Source organism: Equus quagga, chromosome 11, assembly GCF_021613505.1.
Source record: "Equus quagga isolate Etosha38 chromosome 11, UCLA_HA_Equagga_1.0, whole genome shotgun sequence".
NCBI classification, from domain to species: domain Eukaryota; kingdom Metazoa; phylum Chordata; class Mammalia; order Perissodactyla; family Equidae; genus Equus; species Equus quagga.
The window spans coordinates 49,565,853-49,592,445 of record NC_060277.1 but is presented as its reverse complement, the minus strand read 5'-3'; the positions used below and the strand labels follow the sequence as shown (position 1 = coordinate 49,592,445).

Here is a 26,593-nt window from a genome sequence, read left to right as displayed (position 1 = left end):
CGTAGCTGGATGTCATGTACTACCAAACCGGTGAACACGGAGCTGCACACTGAGAAGCCTTGCAAGCTGGTGGAGAGGCTGCGAGATTCACTTGGTAAAGTGTTTCAGTTGTTCACGCTTAGCTGTATTGTACCTCAGATATTCTTGCAAGTATTTTTGTGTAGCAACTGGTTTCTGCTAGTGCCTGACCCTCTATCACTTTAACATGTGCAACAAAGTCAGTTCCCAATCACAATAATTTGTATTAGGCAGTAAAATCTTTAAAATGATAAATTGAAACAAATAAGCAAAAACAACAAATATTTCCTAGGTCATAACTATAATCCTGCTTACATGAATAAGTCTTTTCTTTCCCTGGCTCTAATTAAGACACCAGATGGTGCAGAAAGATTACATTACATGCTGAGATTAAGGATCCAAAGACCCAGTAAGAAGTGACCTCTGTATATATGTTTTAAAATATTTCACGAGAATCCTACTATAATAGTAATCTAAACTCAACTTTTTTATGTCAAATATTTCCTATGATAAATGTCCTATGTACAAGTAACCAAAAGGGCAGGTCATAAGTGAAATCTGATGATAACATAAACCTTTGTGTGTCAGGGTTTGAGGGATGCATTCACAGGCAGGCAGAGGGGTTTCAGAGTTGAAAGCTCCCTTCCTCATGTTATAGGAAAGGCCCAATAAATAAATAAATAAATAAATATATAATAAATATATAAATATTTATATAAATAAATAAATAAAGTCTTGTATTTACAGGTTGAGAATTATTTACTGAATTTGCTTAAGCAAAAGTATTGTTGAAAATGATAAAACTGGTTGAAAATAGGCTTGAAATAGTTAACTACTCACAGCAGGACTATATTTAATATTCACTATTATGTTAGTACTTTCAAACAAAGTAACTATTCCCATTTTGGCAAAATAAACTTTATCTAGAAGGTAAGAGAGAATGTCTTATTTTTCCCCCATCCGGGCCTCGGAATTAGCCACAATTCACCAACAGTTACAAGCAATCCTCTTTAGTCTGTAAACTGCACTGTCTTTGAATAGGCTACATCAAAGTGTAAAGTGATACTTCTTTGCCACCTAACAATGAATGCAAACATGAGTCTCTGAGTGAAATGTTTATTCTACTACATTTAACATTAGAGAAGAGAAGAGAGAGGGAGGAAAAGTTCAAATGCAGTTTGTTGCGAATCTCTGGTTCTTTCTCCCCCTAGGTGACAGTTCTCACAATAGCTAGTTTTTAAAAGAACTGGCCTTTTATGCATGCCAGGAGGGTAGCTTCACAATTACCAGAGTCGTATTTTTAAACCTGTATCCTAAAAATGTTAGTGTGTTGTTTTATCCAGGGCTTTTTCCAAGAAGAAAGCAAGCTGAACACTTCTCCTTTTCCCCTCCCCTAAACCAGGCAAGACCACAGGGGCGGCTCTCCACTGAGGAGCGTCTCTGGCAACGCAGCTATCAGAGGAGAAGGTTTTCCTAGCCCATAAATCTAAATAAAGCATCTCCCCTCCTTCTCTCTCAGTCTCACCCGGGTTTTACTTTGCTGCTAACCACTGTCGCCGTGACGGCTGTCTGCCTCTCCCTCCGTCCCTAGAATGACAGCTCATAAAGGCAGGCTCATCTCTCTCTCCCCCGTGTGCCCAGGGCCCCCGCTCTAGCTGCACGCAGCAGATGTTCAACACACATCTGCTGGAGGAATAAAACCAACATGACAACCAGTGGGGGTGATTTTTCGTCCGTGCGTAAGTCTTCTAACAGGGAAATGAAGACACAGACAGAAAACGGCAAGGACACTAAAGCAATCTGGTCTTGGGTCTTGATAAATATTGACATTTATTTGTCCAACTCTGATGACAAAAAGTTATTTTTTTCAATGGAAGCTACTATATATATCATTACTACATATATTACATGTAACATAAAATACAGAACATGTTTTATATACATGTCTCATGTATATATAATTTTTCACACGAACGAAAGTACACTAGAGGAGTTCAATAAATCATAAAATAATTGATTGCTTCTTCCACTGAGTAAAATGGTAATTTTACTGATGTGGGTGATTGGAAAGTAAAATATTATAACATTATATTACCAGTGGTTTATTTTTCTGCGGTTACAATACAAACTGAGTTTATACCTATACAAATTGTGCTATGCTTAATTTGCTAAACACCACACCATTTATAAAATGTTTGTTTTTCTTCAGACTTTCTTAACAAATAAATTAGACTCTAGGAGTTTCTATCCTTGACCAAAACAACAAAAATCTAAATTATCATCTTTACGCTAAATATGAAACTTTTTTTTAAGTACTACATTCTAGTAATCAACACATATTTACTCTCACACCACCAAATGGAAGGAGAGATACTGGAGGTACAAAAACAGATTTTCCATCATGCACTTTTAAAGAAAACCATAGCTTTACTGACTCAAACAATCCAATATACTACACCACTGTATTAAAGGACGTTTGTACAGACTGGGGACTGTAATATTAAACCCACTTCTACTGAGTAATAGTATTTTTAATGTACTTACCCTGACTTCGTGAACATTATCAGAATAATCCACAGTCTGGCAAATATAGCTATATCCTGCATTATATGATCCCATGAATAACTGGAAAAAAAAGGAACAGTATCTTTAGTAGATACAGCATTAAAAATACTAAATACAATATGCAACTTTTCAAATTATTTTAAAAAGCAGTATTGTCTAAAAGAATTCCAAATGCATTAAACATTAACATATTAAACAAACACATTAAATGTGTTAGAATTTCTAACATTTACTGTGTGTCAATTTATTCTAAAATTGAAGTCTAACTTAAAAATCACATGTAACTTTTGGACTGAGACATCAACTCTACCTACTTCAGAATATTAAGAGAAACTCTGATAAACTGTGGCTCAGAGCTAAGAATTGCAGTGACTTCTAGTCTTGATCCAGAGTGGTGTGCATCTAAAAAATTAGGTAAAAGTATCCAAATAAATTAAAGTTTTTTACAAACTTTGGATTCTGTAGGCTAAGTTGTCAATTAAAGAAAGATTTTTTTTTAAGGAGCATATTCTATTTTCCCAGTATCACATCCAGTTCGGTTTATAAAGAATTTTAATGAGGAGTCTCTTGGAAAACAAATTTCTTACACTCTCACAACTTGAAAAATGGCTGTGTCAATCCAGCCTTTAGGATTTCCCTTCAAAATGTCATGAAGCATTTGCTGGTGCCCAGAAAAGAACATGCCGATTAGCAGCAACGTTGTGTTAACAGTTGACTCACTTTAGTGCCAACTCAAAACACACCGACATTCTGTAACGGGAGTTAACTGGAAACTGTATTTTACACCTGCGTATTTGGATCTCTTACCAAATCCGACACTGCTGAATGAGAATCATAAATAAATAGCTGCAACTATTCACTGAGCACTTAATATGTGCCAAACACTGCAAAACTGTCTCACTTATCTCTGATACCCAAAAGGTAGGTATTATTCTCATTTTACAGATGGGGAAAATGAGTCTTAGAAAAGTTAAATAACTTCCAAGGTCAGAAAAGCTAGTAAGGGTTGTTTTAGAATCCAGTCTCTCTGCTTCCAAATTCCATCTTAAATAACTGTCTCACACTTTATGTATGTTTCATATTTTTGTTATCCAAAAATGAAAAACATCAATAATAGAAAATTTATTTTTAGAGTAGCTAACAGTTATCTTGGGGTACAATGTTATAATGATGGTTTTAAACATTTTCATTTTGCAATTTCAATAACCCTGGGGAATTATTATAGACTGATTTGAATAAACCTACCTCTCTGAAGATAAAAAGGTTAAGGAAAACCATGCCAAAATTATAGATAATGAGCACTAAGCGCATCTGAAAAGGCTCTCGGTCCTTCATCCATTTTGGACCCAGCCACACGAACAGGAGATAAAGAGTGCTGATACCAAGCGTAGTCCATGGGGACTGCATCAGAGGCCAGTTTTCCACACGCTTATCTACAGAGGGAACAAAATACCATAAAATTCATTACACAGTAAATGTTTTAAAAATGAATTTACTAGGAATTATAATGTCTCAACTTGGTTTTCCTAATTTGACCAAATACAGATCACTGTCCATTGAGTCTCAACAAAATACAAGGCATAAAAAACAAAGAAACGGGGCCAGCCCCGTGGTCGAGTGGTTAAGTTCATGTGCTCTGCTTTGGCGGCCCAGGTTTTCACAGGTTCGGATCCTGGGTGCGGATATGGCACCACTCATCAAGCCATGCTGAGGTGGCGTCCCACATGCCACAACCAGAAGGACCCACAACTAAAAATATACAACTATGTACTGGGGGGCTTTGGGGAGAAAAAGGAAAAATAAAATCTTAAAAAAAAAAAAAAACAAAGTAACAAGACTGATCCTGTGAGTAGCTTTTGAAAATGAAGTTTTGTTACATATGGTGCACATTATGTTTTATAGAGAGCCCAGAAGAAATAAGCTCACCAAAAATACAGAACAAGCTGGGGATGAAAAGTTTATGAAAGATTTCACAGACAGAAGAGGAAAACTCATCCTCCACATTAACGAGGTGAAACCGACCAGGGCAGCTAGGCAGCCGCGCCTGTGCCTAATGCAGGAGAGAGCAGGGCGTGAGCAGCTGGGGGTCAGCGGACGCCCGACACAGGAGCCCAGTTATGTTCGGGGATTAAGTTAGAGATCATCACAGTTCCGTAATCTATTTAAATGATTAAATATTCAAGACATTTTTCTAACTTTTTCCTTAAGGATATGAGTCTATTTTCTTAACCCATGAAGATAACCAATTTATGTGCTTTTCTCTAAAGCTATAAATCATTTACTTTACATATGTATAAATATAATGAATGAATCAATTTTACAATACAGTTTTGCCACAAGTAAAACATTTCTAACAGAAGCATGAAAATGAAATCTGCGGTTAACAAAAAGTAATATTGTAATACATTATAAAAAGATATTGAAATTAATTTTTATATTTCTAAAAGCTAAAAAGCACTTTAAAGGTTGTGCATCTAATGTCTAATCTATTCTTGGTAATGCAAAACATTTCTATGTTCTATTCTGAGGAATATTATAAATTTTTAAAATAGTAAAAAAACCCAAAATTTCTACCTTTCAGCCAGTTCCTAAACCTAGCCTAAATAAATTTAATTGCTCATTACAATGTCCCCCTATTATACTGACAGTTTTACTAAAATTATATATGATAAAAAGCTCTGGATTAGATAATTATGTTTCAAAACACTTTACTTAAAAATAAATTAATCTGTTTCTATAATTGTCAATAGAAAATAAGATACAAGACATGAAACACAAGCAGAACAACATTTAATCACATAGCCTCCAAAGTCAGGAAGTGACATCATAACTATGGTTTCTATGAAACAGTTGTTAGAAAGGTGGGATAGTGACTTGAAAGAAAACACACAGGAGAACAAGTAAACTAGAAAAACTCCTTTTACTTCATAGTTTACAGAGGAGGCCTACCATCTATCTATCCATGGAAATTATGGTTCTATCACTCGAATCAAAACATATTCCAGAGGTAAACTAAAACACTTAAAAGACAGAAGAGAAGGTAAACCTCTTAAAAGGAGGGAGTGGCTGACTTCTGTTGGAAACATTGTGCCACTATGATCTTTTTTTTTTTTTTGAGGAAGATTAGCCCTGAGCTAACATCTGCTACCAATCCTTCTCTTTTTGCTGAGGAAGACTGGCCCTGAGCTAACATCCATGCCCATCTTCCTCTACTTTATATGTGGGACGCCTACCACAGCATGGCTTGACAAGCGGTGCCATGTCCGCAGCTGGGATCCGAACAGGCAAACCCTGGGCCACCGAAGCGGAACATGCGCACTCTGCCACCGGGCCAGCCCCGTCACTACGATCTTATCAGGGACTGTTCACTTTTCTTTAAAGTTGTCATAGTATCCTTCTATGGCCATATCTTTCCATGCCTAAGGCCCCCTTAAAACATGGGATATTTATCTACTTAGAATCCTTTTCTATATTATAGAAAAAAGATTTAATACAAACCCCCTAAACTCTAGAGCCCTGTTCCACACCAGGTCACAGCAGGAGGAGCGCTGTGGTGTGCTGCTCCCACCCAGAACCAGAGGGCAGACACTGTTTTTACCATGAGACTGATGCAAGAGCCAAAGGACCCTGTTATGGGATAATCTATGTAGGAAAGAAAGGAAGATGAACTGATCTGTAAGGAGACTCAAATTTCTAACATCATGGACTATTTCTCATTCTCACAGAATTCCTACTGACTTCCTTTAAGCGCTGAGCAGCAAGTAGAAAAATATCAGAGAAACAGGTCCAAAAATTTCCCAGAAATCACGAAGAAATAAAAGTGCTCATTCTTGTTGATGTATAGGGTGGGAAACCTGTACCATTCTCTCATTCGACAGAGAAACTTAGAGTGACAACTACCAAAGGCAGAGCAAGGAGACAGGAGTAAGAAGCTGCAGGTCTGACAACATGAAACACAGAGGCTATGAGAAGAGCAAAGGGGTGGGCGGGGCGGAGCGCGGGTAAGAAGTAACCAAGGCCCGGGAGAAGGCATGCACAACCCTATCAGTCAAAGGCCCCCAGGGCACACTCCTTCCTCATCCTCTTCTTCTAGAAAACCTGACGGAGAGCAGGTGAACTGCATTAGTGCTTCTGCAACTTCAAGGAGAAAAACAGCCACCTAGGGAGCATCGTTCAAACGCAGGTTCTGACTCAGTGGGTCTACAGTGCAGCCCATTTTTAGGAAGATTCTGCACTTTCTAGAAAGCTCCATCTGATGCCATGCCAATATTCCATGGGCCACCCTTTGAATAGCAAGAAAGTTGATCCCTTAGGTTTTTTTTTTTTTATTTCTGAAAATTGTTACTTTTAACAACAATAATTAGGAGGAAGAATGGAATTGAAGGTGAGAAAAACTGGATCAAGAAAATAGGCAATTTTAACTAGTCAGGGGACCCACTGTGCACTGCCAGGGTACCGGCGCATGTTTCTATTCCATTACAGCACCCTCACACTGTCCTGCGACCTTCTTTTAAAAAGTAATCTCCCTGAAGGCAGGGCTGGGTCTTTCATTCTTGTATTGCAAGGCCTATCAAGGTGCCTAAACATTTATTTGACGAATAAATGAGGGGTGGATAATTTTTTTTCATATTAGTGCTTTATTCTCTGTCCCTGCAGTGAAATCCAGCAGCACATTGATTAGTACCAAAGCTTCTTCAGTGTCCAGCACGCCTGTCCTCAGCTCTGCCTGGATCCTCCTCTACGTTGGCACCAATTTTAACCTCAAGTCCACAACACTTCAACCCAGTACTTAGTACGTGTGTACCCTATAAGGCTCAACCTCTTGACCTCCTTGTTTTTTCCAGGGAAAGAAGGCAGTGCCCTCACTTCTCTGCCCAACAATGCAGGTCACGCATTCATTCAGCAACCACATAACAAAGCCCAGTTTTCAGCCTACAAATGGCCACATTTCACACCACATCCTTCTCAAATTAGCCCTTCCAGGTGACAAGGGTCAGAGAGTCTCACAAAATCCCCCTCCAATGATTATTACGGAAGTTGTAGGAATGGTCAGCACCTGAACTGCACTGTAACAGCTCCCATCCTGTGATAATATTTGCATGAAATTTCTGCAGCTCTTGGCAGTTATGTCTTTCTGCATTTATTTGCATTAATATTTCCTTTAGTACTTCTGACAACATTCAAATATCCTACACTTCTTTTATCTATTCCTTTTTCCACTAAAAATAAGGATTGAGTGTGTCACAATAGTGTCATACAAGGATATGAAAATTCACCACCACTAACAGGTCCCTTGAACGCAAAGAATGACGGTGGATTATAAGAGCAAAGGAAAACCGCGAGTACGGAAGCTCTGTGTATTTTATATAATCTCTAAATACATTAAAATAATGAACTCTCCAGGTTTTCATTAACTCAGATGTTTAAATAACGTATTTTAAAGCTAAATTAAATCCTCCATTATTCATGTGAGTTACACTGAATCCAAATTTAGATTACGCGTATTAGAGTAAGAGATCTATTTCTAAACGTCGTCAACATCCTAATCCCACCAGCTATGGGTGGGGTTCCACACCATGAATTTATTAGGGGAAAAAACCTGAGAAAACAATTCTACTGAAACCCTATCCCTCCTGCCACCATTAAAGCAAATTCTGTCATCGAGGAACCAAGGCTCAAATGTGTTTTATGTCACCTTCTTGGAAATTCTCTATTTAAAAGCTTTTTTGAGGGGGAATCAATATGGCACAAATATAAATCGACTCTAGTCAATTTGTTTGACAAACTGTCTTATCTGTGCATTTTATATATTAATCTGTTTAGTAACATGAGGTTCATAGCTTCATGTCTTAGTGATTTTGCTCTTATTTTGCACCTATTTGTTAACAATTTTTAAGCCTTTCATGTTGTCATGTAAACCTTTATTTGAACTAGAATTGTAGAACTGTAGATTTAGAAATAATCCCTTTATCTTAAAAATGAGATTCAGAGAGGTCAAGAGACTTGCCCAAGAAGGCACAGCAAGAGCCTCATGTATCCTAGCTGCTGTTCCAGTGCCACTCAGTCACCACGCACCTCACGTTAAGGGAGACAATTTCCCATCGACTGCTTCCTAAGTTATTGGTACAAACGATGTTTTAAGACAGAATTGTGACTCCAACCATGTTCCTTCACGGGAAAGAAAATAAGAGAGACCTACCAAAGTTCCTTTCACAGAAAGGAGGAAAAGAGATACTCAACCATGGCCTCCAAAGCACTCATGGTCCGAGGCCATGACACACAGAGTGGTGGGAAAGGACTAAGGAGTCGAGCCTGGAAAAAGAAAGAGGCCTCCTCGAATACTAAAAGACCTAAAGAGAGATTAGAGTTATTCTCTATTTCCAGGGGGCAGAATGAGAAGTTGTTTCAGGGAGGTAAACGTCACCTAAACTCAGAAAATTTCTAACCACTGGGTCTTTCTTTCTATGAGTAGAAAGACCTGTCTCCTTTGATTTTAAATTAAATTTAAGCAAAGCTAGGGGCTGGCCCAGTGGCATAGTGGTTAATTTCACACACTCTGCTTCAGTGACCTGGGGTTCACTGGTTCGGATCCTGGGTGTGAACACGCACACCACTCGTCAGCCATGCTGTGGAGATGTGCCACACCCAAAATAGAGGAAGACTGCCATAGATGTTAGCTCAGGACAATCTTCCTCAAGCAAAAAAGAGGAAGATTGGCAACAGATGTTTGCTCAGGGCCAATCTTCCTCACCAAAAAGAAAAAACAACAATTTAAGGAAACCTAAGGCTAAGTATTACAGCAAATCAAGTTCAGGAGCAAGAAATTTTATTTTAATAATAATAACTACTTAGACATATTATCTAAACCCTTCCAGACCCTTAAGGGTTAACTCTTTCTGGTGAAATAGTGTCCACTTAGAACATTTTGACTGTTTCATAAAGCTCATGTTGAGTGGGATTGATTTATTTACAAACATTAGTTTGGTCAGCAATCACACAATTTTATCTGTATTAAAAGGCCAAGTAATGGTTATACAACTATACGTGTTTGTCAAAACTCACAAACTTTCCACTAAAGAGTTAATTTTATTATATGTAAATTATTCCTTTATAAAAAATGGGAGGAAAAAATGGTCCATCTAAAGTGGGGCGTCCCTTGAACATCCTCCACCAAAAGGTTTTTATTCTTAACTTGATTTGTATCTTAAAATGACACAGCAGGGCAGGATAGACAGGACAGACTTTGAAGTCAGACCGTCTGCCCCTTCTGAGCTGAGTGACTCATTTGGGGCAGGTTATTTGGTCCCTGGCCTCTCCAAACTCGTCATCTGTTAGTGGAGGAGACAGACACGAAAAATCCACTGCTCTGCAGCGTGATGAGTGCAGTGTCAGAGAGCAGTCTCAAGGGCAGTGGTGGGCAGGAGACACGGGGCAAGGCACACTTCAAGAGCAGACCTGGGAACTGTTTCTCAGGAATCTGCCAAGCAGACAGGGAGGGAAGAAGGCCTTCTTGCAGAGAGAACCATATGTATAAATAGCCCAGAAGCAGGAAATAAAACACTTATGTCAGAAACTAAGCAGGCCTGAGGTAAAGGATATATTCAAGGAAAGACGGCAGGAAATGATTGATTTATAGGTCAGATCAGACCAGGAATAGTCTTTCAAACTCTGCTGAAGAGGCTGCAATTTATCCTGTAGATAATGGGGAGATACTTGATTGGTTAAAACTAGGGGATAACATTTGGCTTTTAAAAGACCATGTGGAGGCAGCGGGAGATGGACTCAAGAGGAAGAGGATACGTCAAGAGGCAAGGAAACCAGTGGGATCAGTGGTTCTCGAATTTCTGTCTGTTGCTAGGCTGCCCACACAAGAATCACTTGCTCGTTAAAAATACAGATTCCTGGGCCCCGCCCCAGATCCAGTGAAGTAGCCTCTCTACTATGATCTCAAAGTTCCCCCATGACTGATGGGCAGTCAGACTTGGAGACCATATAACGCAAGAGATGATGGAAACCTGGACTCAGGGGGCTGCAGACGTGGAAGCCAGAAGAGTAAAATCTACCCTCGGTGACCAACACGGCTGTGAAAGGTGAGAGAGAGAAAAGTTCAGGGTTACTCCCAGATTTCTGGCTTGGCCGGCGGCATCAATGGTGAAGTCATGATCTGGGTGGAGCGTGAAGGAAGAGGAGCAGATCTGGAAGGAGACCATCAGGTGAGTTTTCACACATGCTGTACCTGAAGTACTTGTGGGACACCCAAGTAGAGGCATCCGGCAGGCTCTGGAGCTGCAGAGGAGCTGCCAGGGCTGCAGATACACAGAGGGGGCCCTGGCGATGAAAATTACCTCGGAGGTTGACGTCGCAAGGAAAACAGCACAAAGAACGAGAGAATAAAATGGAGGATTGCACCCTGAGGAACACTCAAAGAAAGAGTGGGAGAAATGGCAGCGAAGCAGCCAGCGAGGAAAAGAGAAAATGACACCATGGAGACCAAGGGAATAAGACGTTTCAAAGCGATGGAGTAGGCGCAGACGCTATAGACGAGAATCACCTGTTCTTTCCTATGCTTTCTAACGAGGGCATAGCAGGTCCCTCACAGGGCTGGTGTGTGATGATTAAGTGAGCACGTCCCTAGCACACACGGACACCACAAAGCCACTGCTTCTGGCACCTGATTGCCTCTCCACGCCACATCTTCTCACAAGTGTGTCTTATGTCAGAAATAATCTGAGCCCTTCCCATTAAAAGTCAAGCCCTTCCAAGTCTTCTAGGCCTTTTCGTCCTGATCTGGAGGAGTTCTCTATGTTGCAAACAGGACTCTCAAGTCAGGCTACCAGCATCAGAATCCCAGCTCCCTCACTCACCAGCTGAATAAACCTGAGCAAGTTACCCAGTCTCTCTGGCCTTGTGGATGACAGCAGGGCTGCTGGGAGGAGGAAGACACTATATGGACAACATCCAACACAGAGGAAGAGCCCAGCCAATGTTGTGCTGTCATTATTATTGACAACAATCAAACCACTAAAATCCTCCTCTCTTCCAAGAGAAGAGTTAAACCAAATTAAAGGAAAATTACCATCATTAACTAATCTTAGGAGGAGAGTTTAAACTGAAAAGACAGGACATTTGATAACTTACATACTGAGAAGATAGCAGATTTTACAATTTATTCAGATCAAATACATAACAAGTCTAACTCTGAATTTTGAATTACTTAGAAAGACTTTTTCTTAAAAAAAAGCCCTCTTTTTTAGATAATGTAAACCAGATTTTAATAATAAAATATTTATAATCCAACTGTTTTGAAGTAATCCAAGTCCTTTAGAAATCTCTACTTCTATACAAACAACTGTAATTAATTCTTACAACAAATTATCACTGTGTATATACTAAAGCAACTTCCTTAAAAATCCCTCTTAGACCTCCTCCTTTTTTAAGGGCTGATTTCTTTAAAAGCTTTTCATAATTTAGGATTTCCACTCGTCGGAATGAACTTTCTTCCCCCAAGTAGTCTAAGCTGATCATCATCCTAAAAGAAAAATCAGTAAAATTTTTTTATTTTTAGAACATCCAAATTCCTAGAATTAACCAGAAAGAGCACAAGGTTATAGGAAGAAATAATCCCAGTCAGGTGATGACTTGGGAAGTCACATGGAGCAGAGGGAGTGTGGCACAGGAGTCAGGGACAGGACCCGCAGGAAGAACTGGATTCTGGCCCTAGCAGTCACTGTCCAGCCCCATGACCGTGAACCTGAAACTGCCTGAGCCACACTTCCTCCCATGTAAAACGAGGGCGACAAGATGCCCCAAATCACAGAGCTGCTTTGAGGCTCAAATTGAAAACCCTCCATAGGAAGACCCTCCACCATGAACTTTTTTTTTTTTAAGGAAGATTAGCCCTGAGCTAACATCTGCCACCAATCCTCCTCTTTTCACTGAGGAAGACTGGCCCTGAGCTACCATCCGAGCCCATCTTCCTCTATCTTCTATCTTATATGTGGGACGCTGCCACAGCATGGTTGGATAAGCGGTGTGTAGGTCCACGCCCAGGATCTCAACTGACGAACCTCAGGCTGCCGAAGTGGAATGCACAAACTTAACTGCTATGCCACCGGGCCGGCCCCCAACATGAACTCTTTTTGCACTTAAAAGTAGTAACTACGTATTTCTTTTGAAGTTTGTAAAGCAGACTGTGATTACCTCTATCATACCATGCAACCGTCCAGTCTCTGTCTGCTCAGTCCAGTCTCTGTCTGCTCAATCGTGGCCCACACCAGAGCTGGTGGGGGCTGGGCTGTTCTCTCTACAGCCACGAAGGCTCACACAGCACACGCACCCAGCAAACGCCTGAGGACTAGCAGACTGAACGAAGGCCACCAAACGTCTAGAAAATAAATATTATTACTAGAGCCACTGCTACTATGAGAATAAACACTCAAGACATTTCTAAATCTCCCTTCGATTCAGGTAAAATGAGCAACAGTTATTGGTCAATATGGTTCTAAAAGATATACAAAGTCCCTGTTGGGGTGAAAAACAACTAAACATTCTATTAAAAATCCATGCTGTTATTTGGTTTTCTTAAATATATTTTAAAATTAAGAGCTTAAGAACATTTTAAAATTCTTCCTTTTCCCTAGTACTACACAGTAGCAGATTACCAGAGAAATGAGGAGCACTCCATTCCCTTGCTATTCAAAGTGTGGTCCATGCTCCAACAGAAAAGCATTGCCTAGTGGCTCACTAGAAATGCAGAGTCTCAGGCTGCACTCCAGACCTACTGAGCCAGAATGTGTATTTTCATAAGGTTTCCTGGTGGTTTACACACGGAGTCTACGAAGCACTGCTCTAAGTCTACTCAGAAACCTGGGCCTACTTCACATAATATGTCACCAAGTCATAAAAGTGTGACTTGTTCCCAGAGTCTACTGAATAGGCCAGCCACTTCCTTCTCTTCTGACGGCATCGACATCCGTTTAACGTACCATAAGCAAAAGAAAAACACAAGTGTAACAACCAACCAGAGATACTGAGTAGCTTCAGAGCACATTCAAGACGTCAAGAAGTAGGTACTACACGTTATTCTCTAAAACTATTCATCCTTCTTTAATAAGTTAAAACCAACAGCTGCAAATCAACTCCATTTTTTTATATCTAGCTACTAATTACTAATATGCAAGTGATATTGTTAAAACTCCATTTGCCTTTACCAGTTGCACAAAAATAATGGTTACTCAATGTCACGTTGAGTAAATGTACACTAAAGGCCCCAAAGGGAATCTGCAGTCCTTTTCTTAAGGAGGGTTGATGTCTTCCTCTGTGTGTCAGAGATGCTGAGGCCTGGGCCACCTCCCTGATCCCTTCATGTCCCTCTATAACAATGCCTAGCATGCAAGCGCCCTCAAACATTTGTTAAAAGGGACTGTTAACGAAAAACGTATGTGACTACTGTTAAGAAGAGTTTGAGAAAGATCTCATCTGACAGGGATAAACTCAATAAAACCGCAAGGCCTCTTCGAGGTTCCGGTTCTTAACATATTCTCCAAGCCAAGTACGAGCCTGGGTCTCAGTGAGGTGTGAAGGGAGAGGTCGGGGAGAAAGGGTCTGCATACCACTGGATACAGGGGGGCAGAGAATGATCTGAGACGCTCGACAAATAAAACGCTCTAGAAATAAACAGAGATTCTGAACGTGGCGGACGAATGAGAGCCAGATCAGTTTCCTATGGAGTCAGGAGGATGAGGAGGGGAAACTTCTGTTTTAACCCCGTGCACTCAGGAACGAGGATGAAGGTCAGGGTTTGGAAGAGCACCCAGATGAACAGAAGGAAGGGCAGCTTTTGCAGAACGCAGAGGTGGACCAGGCAGAGGCTGGGCTAAAAAATGACCAAGAGGTCAGGGTGTGATGGGCACAGGAGGGAAGAGGGGTCTTCACCGCGAGGGGCGGGGTTTGCTGCGGTGTCTGAAGGTGCAGCGAACAGACAGCCTGAGAACAGTCCAGAGGGGGTCAGAACAAGAGACCAACGACGTTCTATGTGACTCAGCTGTGTAACAGTCACCCAAGAGCCTAGAAGAATGAGGGAGCAGTTATAAAACAGAAGAAAAAAGAACTGCGGTTCCAAGTCTGCCTGAACAGACATCAGGATAAAGGTAGAAAGTTAGAGAAATTATAAAGTTTCCCACTGAAAGCAGACAAACAGGGATTCGGAGACTGCAAAGGAGAAAAGGCAGTAACATAGATAAGCTGAGGGAATCAACTCGAGTCAAGCTGAAGACTGATCACTCTGAGGGTCAATGTGGGAGGGTTAGCACCAGATAGATAAGATCCAGGGAAAGTCAATGTACTCACGTAGAAAATGGGGGTAACAAGAGTGCCCAGCCCACAGGAATAGCAGGATTAAATGTGATAATCCACACAAAGCACCTGACACAGTGCCTGGCACTCGGCAAGCATGTCATACATGTTCACTACTATTACTAGGCAATAAAACAGTATTTGTGGCATAGCAGAGACTGTGCTGCTTTATGAAAAGGTCACCGATGTGGGAAGGAGAAAGGTCTTGAGTCAATCCCAGCTCTGTTACTTTCCAGCTGTGTAGTTTCAAGTCTACCCTCCATGACAGGATGGTTAAACAATACCTGCCTTATAGGGATGCTATGAACAGTAAATGAGATGAGGTGTATGACATGCGTACTACAACAGTTTACAGCCCACAATGGTCCTATGCTAGAAGCTCAATAAATGCAGTGAGTTTCACCACGTGCACATGATATCTAAATTCACGGTTGAAAAAAGGACACATACATAAAAACCAGTTCATAGGGAAAAGGGAAACAATGCTGGGGAGGTGGAGGAAACTGCTGGGGGAAAAACATATATTTTATTTACAAATATATCTGATGCAGGAGAATGACGCCTCACATCCTGGAAGCCAAGATGGAAGGCAGATACCGAGTCTTCCTTCTCACCCTGTTCTCACATTTTGCTGAGATTCTCAGCAAAAGCATTCATAAAACCGCCTCCCTGTGCCAACCTGGGAGTTTAAAGTCCAAACATTCCCCTTAGTGCTGCCAATGATCTTAAGGCTTTAAGAAAATTGAAATGGTGTTTCCCTTTAGCACAAAAAGACTGAAGATCCAATCAGAGTGTGTACATGTGTTTCAAGGGAGACTCTGGCCAAAATGTTCTCTGGCTAACAGTTCTATAAGCTGAATACCTTCTGGGTAAAATACTGTTGATCCTGAATTTACTCCTTTTCGGTAATTAACAACAGTTTCTAGTTGTTGTATTATGAAATGTGCCAAACACTTCCATAATTCACTTTGAATATATTTTTTTATGGTCCTAGATACTCCATCATATGGAAGTCAACTTCATCTTCTCAAGCTAAATACCACTTTTTATACTTTATATATAAATTATATATATTCATATATATGGTAGAAATATGTAAATTTATATAAATAAATGTCAGTGTTTAATCTCAAACAACAGCCCTTACAGCACCTTTCAGTACTTCTTACGTCTTTCTTCAGATTATCTCTGGTAGTGTTATGACTTTGTTCAAATTATTATTCTCAATAGCAACACTGTACAGATAAGCTAGCAGTATAAGACAAGGTAAAATTAGAGAAGACACACAGTTCAGAGGACTGATTATTGTTTTCCTGCTTAGCTAGTGTGACAGGGAGACAAAACAACCCATTTAGACCCATTTCCACCACAGTGCTCATCCACAAGTTACTCAGCTTCTAGGACTCAGGGACGCCAATATACGGAAAGAACAGTGCCTACCAGGCCTATCTCCAGGGTTATTCGAGGTTCTTGGTAAAACTGTACAGCAAAATACAAAGGCAAGGTTGTCTTCCTAGTTATTTGCTACTTCCCAGCCCCTTGGGTACTTTTTTTAAGGCAACAGCTATGCATTGTCTTTATAAAGCCATTTTATTATAAAGTGAAAAAACAAAAGAATAAAAGAATCAACTGTTTTCCCACTGAACACTGAAGAAAGATCATATCTAGAGGTGCTATCATATTAATTCCATAATGTATGAAATTCTTTTTTTTAATTGTGGTAAAAAACACATAACATAAAATCTACCATCTTAACCATTTTTAAGCGTCCAATGTTAAGTACATTTACACTGTTGTGCAACCAATCCCCACAACTTTTTCATTTTGCAAAACTGAAACTCTAGACCCTTTAAGCAACAACTCCCCATCCCCCTAGCCCCTGGCCACCACCACTCTCCTTTCTGTTCCTATGAATCTGACTACTTTAGAGATCTCACGTAAGTGGAATCATAACTGTCTGTCTTTTTGTGACTGGCTTACTTCACTTAGCAAAATGTCCTCAAAGCTCATCTATGTTGTAGCATATGTCAGAATTTCCTTCCTTTTAAGGCTGAATAATATTCCATTGCATGTCTGTACCACATCTTGTTTATCCATTCATCCATTACTGGACATTTGGGTTGCTTGCACCTCTTGGCTACCATGAATAATGGCACTATGCACCTGAATATGCAAAAATATATGAAACTCTTTCACAATACATATCTGTGCTTAAGTTTTCATTTGACAAACAAATAAAAATGAAACAGAGAAGCTCATTCCTTTGAATACTCCAGTTCAAACTCATAGATGCCTTTATGTGATCACACCTAACAGTGAGTGATTCCTGTGGTGGATTCATGCATCTGCTTTCAAATTCTAAGACTTATATTCTAATTAAAATGTAATCACAAATAAAATACCATATTGAGGGGGCTGGCCCCATGGCTGAGTGGTTAAGTTCCTGCATTCTGCTTCAGCTGCCCAGGGTTTCACCAGTTTGGATCCTGGGTGTGGACCTAGCACCATTCTTCAAGCCATGCTGAGGCGGCATCCCACATAGCAGAACTAGAAGGACCTACAGCTGGAATATACAACTGTGTACTGGGGGACTTTGGGGAGAAGAAGAAGAAAGAAGAATAGATTGGCAATAGATGTTGGCTCAGGGCCAATCTTAAAAAAATAGAGTTATAAATTTGTTTTAAAAAAAACCATAATTGAGGTATTTATTGAAGAATGTCAATATTCCATGAAGAAAAATATACAAAAGTATGATTTTTTAAAACAACATTTTGGTTAAGGAACATACACCAAAACCACTTAGTTTCTTTTGTTTCCCCATATTTTAAGACCTAATATATTTTCAGCAATTTTACTAAAATTTTATGCCATACTTCCAAAGTTAAGTTAGAAATGCTCAAAGATAAAGTGCCCATAATTGAAAATCTTTCATAATGATATATGCTAAAGTTTTACATTTTTTATAGAAAACGCTTTAGGAGATATTATGAAGAGTCAATAAAGTGGCTTTAGGAAATCACGAGTTTCAATCTTCTCATGGTACATGTAGAAACCTGAGAGCCAAAAATCACGAATAACTTGCCCAAGACTGCCCAAGAAGCCATCCTCCGAAGTTGCATATCACATAATAAATGTAATGTATAATTGCATACATTACATACATTAGGTATAATAAACTTATTCTTTAATGTATTGCTACTACTTTTGACAAAACAGTTAAGTCCTGGTTATTCAAGGAATATCTAGATAATTAAATAGGTATAGTATTATGGCAACAAACACAGTGCCATGTGAAAGCAGTGCTTAAGTATCTGTATCCCTTTGTTTTTCCACTCCTTTAGCTATTTCTTATGGAGCAGATAACAGAAAGTAAAAAAGACTAAATATGAATCTGTTCTTTTTACTATTTGGGCAGCACTGATAAAAGTTTTGTTGGAAATGATTGGAATTATTGCACTGAATGAGGTTTTTCAATTACTGATTAATGTATGTTTACCTGAAATTGCTTTACCTATCTAAAGAATTTTTAAAGGTTGCATCTACATCCAGAATTTTAGAGCCAGGTGCAACCTTACAGATGACCTAATTCAACTCTCCAAATTTACAGATGAAAAAAGTTGAGGTTGGAAAAGCAAACGGACTTGCCCAAACTCTCCCGGCTAATTAGCAGAGGTCCGGGACTGAAGCCCAGGGCATGTGAACCCCAGGCTGGAGCTCTTTCCATTCTACTCCACGCTGCCCTCCCCACGTCCACACACATGACAGTGCCTCTGCACAGACAACCAAGAGAGAAGAAGAATTGTATCTGATTTTATATCTCTCGAAAGTAACTGTTTTATGCTAATAAATGTTTAGTGGTTGGATTCCTTCATTAAATTTAGTCAATATCAAGTGAATTTATGACTAACTTATGATGAAGATCATTAAAAAAAACTTTCTGTAATTTGGTGTGGTTCAAAACCTTATTAGTTTTTAGCAACCAGATTGCTATTTGAATTTAAGCTAGATTAAGGCGGTCATCTCTTCATACATATCAAATCAACAAATATATGTGGCATACCCTAGCATTAAGGAGAAAAGTACCAAGAAGTGAAAAAGTAAATAATAATGAAGGTTTAAACAGTTCAAAACAAGAGAGTCACAGAAAGAATGGCACAAAGATATACATAAGTAATTGCCAAAGGCAATGGGACCAGATAAAGGAATGAACTGCTCCAGGGTACCATGACTAAGAAAGGCTTTACGAAGGAGGGACCCTATGCTGGGCTCTGATGAAAGGGCATCTGAAGAGGCAAATAGGGGAAAGCGCAGTAAAAGCAAAAGTAACAGTGTGATGGGAGACAAAGTTGGGCATATACACATTTTACTCAACAGCCAAGTTACCCAAGTTGCCTAGAGAGGCAGGTCTGTGGGCAGGGAAATTTGGAATGACCACATCAGAATGGAAATTTGGAAACTGGTTTTGGAAAGGCCATGTATTTCTTCCCTTTTATTTTCTAAAAGTCCAAACCCATATGATTTTTAAAAATATATTCTAGTACATTCTCATTCCAAGGGAAAAGTAAAAATAGCACCTCGATTTGTTAACAGGAGAATGTCTTGATAATGAAAAAGAAAAAAGAGCCATCTAAAGTGAGAACAGACAAATTCTATTACACCACTCTTCTCTATATGCTAATATACATCTAATTCAAAATAATAAGCGACTCAATAAATCGAAAATAACACATATATTAATAATATTAAATCATTTATTAATGACATTAACATATGACTTGAGAAAAAATAAAACAAATTGAATTTGAAAAGGATGACCAACTTCTTTGTGGCTCTCAAGATCAGAAAAGCATCGTCTGATATAATTATCTGTGTAATTCTTAAAACAATGTCTCCCGAAGCCAAAGAATCTGTATACAATTGTGCCCTGACCCCAGTTTTAGAATCTGCATTGCTTTACTCTCCTGGAATTCCATCTGTGACAGGATGTTCTGTTCTGTGTGGCTGGGGAATGGACAAGAGCACCAGCCACTCAAGTCCAGGAGTCTGCCACCAGAACCCAGACTGTGATGAGGGAAAAACAACAAGAACCAACCAAACAAAACCCTAACGTGGCATGGACTTCCCAGAGGCCTCAGGGAGGTTATGAGAAAAGGATAACTGCAGAACATCATCGAAAGCCCTGACCAAGGGAGATTCCACATTAACAGCCAGTAATATTCCCCTTGACTTTGGTTAGTCGCCTAGAACTCAGAATGTCTTCTCTCAAAGAAACATCAAAAATGGTGACTTCGACCCAGGCTAGGCCAAATAAAAAAGCCCCTATTTTAGACAATAACATGGATGAAAAACCAAACATTAACTATGACAAATAATTAAACTAATGTAACTATACAATTTAAGCCACATGCTTTTTGGGGCCTGGCAATCTCTGGGACAGACCTGCTCTTACCCGGGCTTGCTCCAGCTGAGTCAAACATCCCCTCCCACAAGCTCACAATTTTGGCAAACCAGATGACTCAACGGCGGTTAGACACATTCCCGTTTCCAGGGATTTTTAGTTTTTGATGCCCTTTTCCTTAATCTACCTATTTAAGTACTCTCTGACAGCACCCACATCAACTTCACATGGTGAAACAGCTGAAATATTCTAAAAACAGAGCTCATATATTCTTGTCACAACTCAAGACTGCAGTAAAAGTAGAAGTAGAGATGAGAAGAGTAGAGATGGACTTTTCTGACCTTCCCTGGGCCCCAGCGAGGCCTGACTGACAGATCACACCACCTTCGGACCAGGGCCGTGATGCCCTAGACTTTGTAAGCTGCATAGGGACAATGACCAAGTGCCCTCAGTCTCTCCCCATAGCCCATGTATGAGACTGTACATGGCGAGTCATGTGGAAAGAATGAATGATTTTATAAGCCTAGCTTTCAAATTTTATCATCTCCTATAGGAGTCTTTCCTCCTCCTGCACCATGCATCTCCTTCTCCCTTCTGGTCCCTCGAAACCGAATTTAAGGAGCCATCTAGGCTGGCCTTTTATGTTCTAACTTCAACTCCCAAGGAGACACAAATTTGTCACCAAAATGTGGGGTACTATATCTGTGAACAGAGAGCAATGCCAACCACCCCAACACACACACACATGTGCACACGTGTACACATACTCCACCAACAATGGCTGTTAAAAAATATGTGATCAAAAAGAACTATGGTGGCTCAGGAGACATCTGGCCTTACTGTGGGCATGCTGGCTCTCCAGGATGTTTCTATGCTAAATGTCAGTTACACAAAAGGCTACTGATAAGCACTTATTAACATAATAAGTGAGTGCAATGGATAATATAGATAATTTGGGTATTTACAGATTGGGGAATATTAAGATTCGTCAACTTAAAAACTTACAGACAACTTTTCTTGATTAGCTATACACTTTGAGCCTAGAATGCCAGTGCTACTAATTTTAATGTACTCATAAAGTGAAAGAATAGAAGAAAAAAACAAACATAATAACATCGGGGTACCTACTCCCATACCACTAACTGGTATAGCCCCACATGAGTCTCTCTCTATATAATATAAACCAAGATTAACTTACTTGTTCAAAGCATCTAAAAATATAATATAGGCAAGTAGAAAATTATTTTTGATGCTTTTCTAAAAGTACAGCTCTTTCAAAATTCAAATTCCAATGTATAAAGTGTTAATAATAGAGTAAAAGAAACATTTTCTGTGTTAATACACTATGGCTCATATTCTGTAATTGCTAGATATGTACCCATGAAAAGCCCATTTTTTAAACATTGCTTTGGATGTATTTCATTAAATAGTACCGTTTGATATAACAGCTCAAAATGATCTTTCTCCAGAAACTGTTTGCTCTAAGGCAAAAATCTCTTGTATGGTCAAATACACTCTACCGATCTGTAACTGCTCCTCTCATGACAGAACAAAGTAGATACAGGTTATTCACACTGAGGTAGAAACCCTGGTGGAGAGAATATTTAATAAGATGAAACAGGAAGGTGGAGGCGTGTCACCAGTTGGGGAATGTGGGCCCTCCCAGCAGGGCGCCTTGCTCTATCCTTGCTCTCCCTGAGTAATCTGCATCCTTTCACCATACTCACCCCACTGGTTCTCAAGACCATCTTTCTCTCCACCCATTTTTATTTCTCCATCTTTCCAAACATCTGACTCACCAACTTTTTCTTCAGCCTCATCTAATCAGCTACTTTTCTACTCTAAAACTCCTTCACCCAGATTTTCATGAAACTATAGTGAGAGGAGATGGATCCTCTTGGAGTTGGAGCAGTGTGAATCAGTCAAAGAAAAGGAACGTGGAGAGCATGGAAAGGAGGCGGGAGGCGGCGAGAGGAAATGGGACACCACAGGCTTCAGGTCTATTCTGCCTAAATCTGAAAAAGATTCCTCCTCACACACCAGCAAGGCAGAGCAGACTGCATCCCACTAAGCCTCTCTGTCGGTTAAGAAATACCTTCTACACACACAGGTAGCGCGTTGCAGAGAGCAAGGGCGCAGTCTCAGGTTTCGTAAGTGGATCCCCAGAGCATGGGCGCACACCTTCCCTCCGCCTGCCCCTGCCGAGTGAGAGGTTGCTGGTGTGCCACGGCTACTCTCACCTCTCAGGCTTGGCCCGCAGTGTTATATTATTTTACATGCCCTCACAGGCGTAGCAAGCTTTCACATGAGGCAACCGCGCAAAATTTCCCATTGGATATCTTTTACGCAAACATTGTTAGGAACCATCGCAGAAGGTGTAGTCTACCTTTGCTCTCAGTTGTTCTTTCTGCCACTCAGGAGATGGGACAGCTCTGCGATAGGAAGGGAGTGACAGACAGGGATGAGAACTCCCGCGTGTGGCTCTCTGGGAAGACTGGAGGACCTCAACAATGTCTGAACTCCAAAGTATGCAAGGTGCAATTACCTGCCAAAGAGCTGGTCTGAGGTTCGGCTCTGAACAACTGTGCAGTGGGAAGCCCCAACGCAACGTTCAAATAACCTAAATCACAGAGGAGAGGAAGGGTACACCCTTCCCAGCTTTTGTAGGTACAGCATATCCTCAGTGTAACGGCACACAGAAAAAAGACTTAAAAAGGAAAACAATCCATTAAAAACTGCCTTTTAACCATTTTCAATTGCAATGGCTAATTAAACAGCTTATTTCTTGATGTCAAAGGAGATCTAGAAAAAAACACACTTTTCTAAAGAAGTTAAAGCCACGTCACTGTCAAAGAACCATTTTGTCTCACACAGAACTAAGTCCAGCAACACACTGTCTCCACAACATACATCCCATGTGTTGTACTGCACTCATGCTGTAACCACTACCCCACTTACTCTAACACAAACACAAAAACAACAGGGACACGTTTTCAGTTCCAGGGATGGAAGGCAGAGTCATCAGGAGGAACGTTCATTTCCTCCACTGCTGGGATGCAGTGCAAAAGGACTAGAAACTTTTAAATCATCAGATCATTTCTAAAATCCTGTTACCCTAATTTCTTATTTCAAAAACTTTTAAATTCTTTAAAAGCAACTGAAGCAAACGAAGAAAACAAAAGGCAAAACATAAAAATGGCATATCACAATTGCTTTCCCCAGAAGAGCTGCATAAATCAACCAACTGACAGTCCTGTCAAGTAAACTGCAACAGCTAAAGGGAAAAGTTTGCTGCTTTAAGAAAACTGCACATCTGCAGGCGTTGGGGTAAGCTCCAGGTGCTGCTGCAGAGACTCCTGCCTAAAGACTGACTTCTTTCCCGGCGTTTCAGCCTCCCCCTTCCGCTGACTGCACTGCACTGCGCAAACCGTTCACAGACAACCACTTCAAACGTATGTGCCGTTGAAAAGGTGCCTCAGAAACCCGCATTCTCCAAGGTGCAAGCACCCAAACAATGGGTTTTTACTTTTCATTCTAAATTATACTGTTGATGGATGAGCTAGACTAAAAGACATTAGTAGGTGGTGTCAAAGCAACCAGGGGGGCGAAGAAGCAAAAAGACAGGTACCAGTGGGGCCTCCCCCTCCTCCAGGCATCTCTCCACACGGAATATTATTAAATGTTAAAGCCAGTCCTGCGCGTAAGTTAGAACTGTCAGACGAGATGGGCAGATGTAGGAGTACAGGGTGGGGCGGTTCCTGCGACGAGCTCTTAGCTGCACAGGCTCCATCTGATATATCAGCTCCTGCATCTGAGAAGCTGATGAGAGATGGTGGAAGCTCAGAGGAAAACCCTGCGAGCGTCGGGGGGAGAAGGAGGCCTTAACGTTCGGATCAGATTAACCAGTGCCCCACGGCGGCCCCGGCGCCCCGGCACCTCCTCTGATCCGCAGCACCCCAACAGCCGCAGGGAGTGGGGGGCTGAAGGGCCGGGGCGCTCCGAGGCCGGGGATTGGTGTCTCCCGCAGGGCCGGGCGAAGATGGGGAAGCCAGCGGCTTTACCTGCGAAAGAACAGGTCCAGCGGTACAGCTCCACGGTGTCGTTGAGCGCCGTGGACACCACGTTCAGGACACTGCCTGGCTCCGCGTCCAGGAGCCCCATCGCGGCGCTAAGCGGGCGCTGGCGGCGGCGGGAGGAGAGAGCGGAGACCCCGCGGGAGGGTTGACCTCGGAGGCAGCGGCCGAGGTAGTGAGCGGCAGCAGGCGACCCCTCTAACGGCGGCGCCCAGCGGCGTCTTCTCCTCCTCCTCGGAGCGCCGCGGCAGCGGGGACGCGGCGGCGGCGGCGGCGGCGGTGGCAAAGGTACCGTCAAGACTCCCAGGAGGAGGAGGAGGAGGAGATCCTGCCGTGAGCGCCGGGCACTGCACCAGCCTGCCTGCCGGCGCCGCAGCTCCAATCTCCTCGGCCCGCGTCACGTGGGTGCGCGCTGGGCGGAGGGGCCGGCGCGCCCCTCCTCCCGCCCGCGCACGGGGACTCTTGCGCAGGGATGCTGCGGTCGGGGGGTGGGGGGCGGCCGGAGCCAGGTCCGCGCAGGCGCGTGCCGCCCGCACCCCTCCCTCCTACCCCCTGCCCTGGTGGCGCTGGAGCGACACCTGGCCCTCTCCTTGTCGCCTCCCGCCGCGAGTCTCCCAGGCTCCTTCCCCGCCTCCGTCCCCAGCATCAGGCCTTTGCGGAGGAGTACGTCGTCTTCTTACTGGTGACCTCGCGTCCGCCCGGGATACGTCTTAGGAAACAGGACAAGGAAGAATGGGCATCTTGAGGAGCAGGATGAGGTGGGCGAGGTGCTTTGGTCCTTACCTGGCACTCACTTCGATTTCCCTTGTGTTCTGATCCTGCACCCCCACCAGCACATGCTTGTCACCGTGACAAAGGAAATGCACAAGTTATCCCTCTAAAAAAGTGAAGGGATGTTTGTCTTCCATGCTACAGTGATGGAGAATGGACTTTGGGGTTTAGGATGCTCATTAACAAATGATTGAATGAGTGCGTGCATGTGTTCTGTAGAGCCTTTTAATATACATGGATAACCAAAGCAAGGTAATTGTGTTAAATGAGGCCTTGAGGAGTTCAGAGAAGAGAGAGGACGGAAAGGGGCCTTACAGTTCAAGAAGTCCGCTTGGACCTGAAGGAGTTAAGGTGAATCTTAAAAGATAATTGCTCAGGAAACAAGGGGCAATCTAGGTGAGAGAGGAAAAAGTAATTTTTTAATTTAAAAAATTGTTTAGACAAGAAGGCGGGAGGCAATAAGAAAATCTGCCCCTGAAAAGTGAACCTTTGAAAAGTAGCAAAAATATACTACCTAGAATTCATAATTTGATAGTTTTGCATCAGACTAGACCTTTGAGAACAATCCAATAACCTTTTCACCTACTTTTTACTTAAACGTATCAGCTACTTTCTGTTTAACCTTTTCTCCAATTGTTGGTTTAGGATGCCACATTTAAAGGCCTCTGAGTCAACTGTGTGATTATTTCTGCCCTTTGACACTGTTAAAATGATGTGAATGCTATCCTTCATCATATTTATTTAATTATTTTTCAGTAGACCTGGTCATATATTCTTTGACTATAATTTATATTGGAAGTATCCTAGAGGATAAGAATTATTTTTGGTTCCTTGTTGAGGACTTAAGCCAGTGCTATAAATAATAATTAGTAAATGTAATGATGACAAAATTATAATTTATACTTCTGTCAGAGCATAATAAAGACTATTATAAGTGGCAGGAGCTTTAGGGAGAGAAGAAGGTAATTAAAAATAACTGATTTATTGTATCACTTAAGGAACCAAAGTCTCCAGGAAATGCTCCATTCTTGAAATTAACCAAATAAAATGTAATTTATCGAATATATTTTCCAGGTTAAAGTTTTTTGGATTGAAATTATGGTCTCTGAAGTCTCAACCCCAAGTTGTGTATCAGACAGATTCTAGTAGCTACAGAAAAAAAATCTAGTGAAGTCTCTACATTTGGCTAGTGGATAAAAATCAATGTTCTATTCATGTACTTTGATGATTAGCAAAGTTCAGATTAGTTTGAACTTCACCTAGAAAATTGATTACTACTTTTATATTGTAAAATCCTAGATTCTTTTTACGGGGAACAGACCCCTACCCTCACCCCCATTCACACACACAAAACCTCAACATCTTGTTTAACACAATGTGAAATTGTTGAAACTGCTTCAGCTGTTTCCCCAGT

The 26,593-nt window shown here is 41.2% G+C and overlaps 1 protein-coding gene across 1 annotated transcript in view; it reads right to left on the bottom strand.

Annotated features, from left to right (window-relative positions):
* ELOVL4 (ELOVL fatty acid elongase 4) overlaps positions 1 to 24,599 on the bottom strand; it is a 29,706-nt gene extending 5,107 nt beyond the window's left edge. The window contains exons 1-3 of the mRNA XM_046675363.1: positions 24,397 to 24,599; positions 3,829 to 4,016; positions 2,563 to 2,643 (exon numbers count right to left, since the gene is read on the bottom strand). Of these exons, the coding sequence (XP_046531319.1) occupies positions 2,563 to 2,643; positions 3,829 to 4,016; positions 24,397 to 24,496 (369 nt within the window). The 5' untranslated portion in view covers positions 24,497 to 24,599. The remainder of the gene's footprint in view (positions 1 to 2,562; positions 2,644 to 3,828; positions 4,017 to 24,396) is intronic.
* Between the last annotated feature and the right edge of the window lie 1,994 nt (positions 24,600 to 26,593).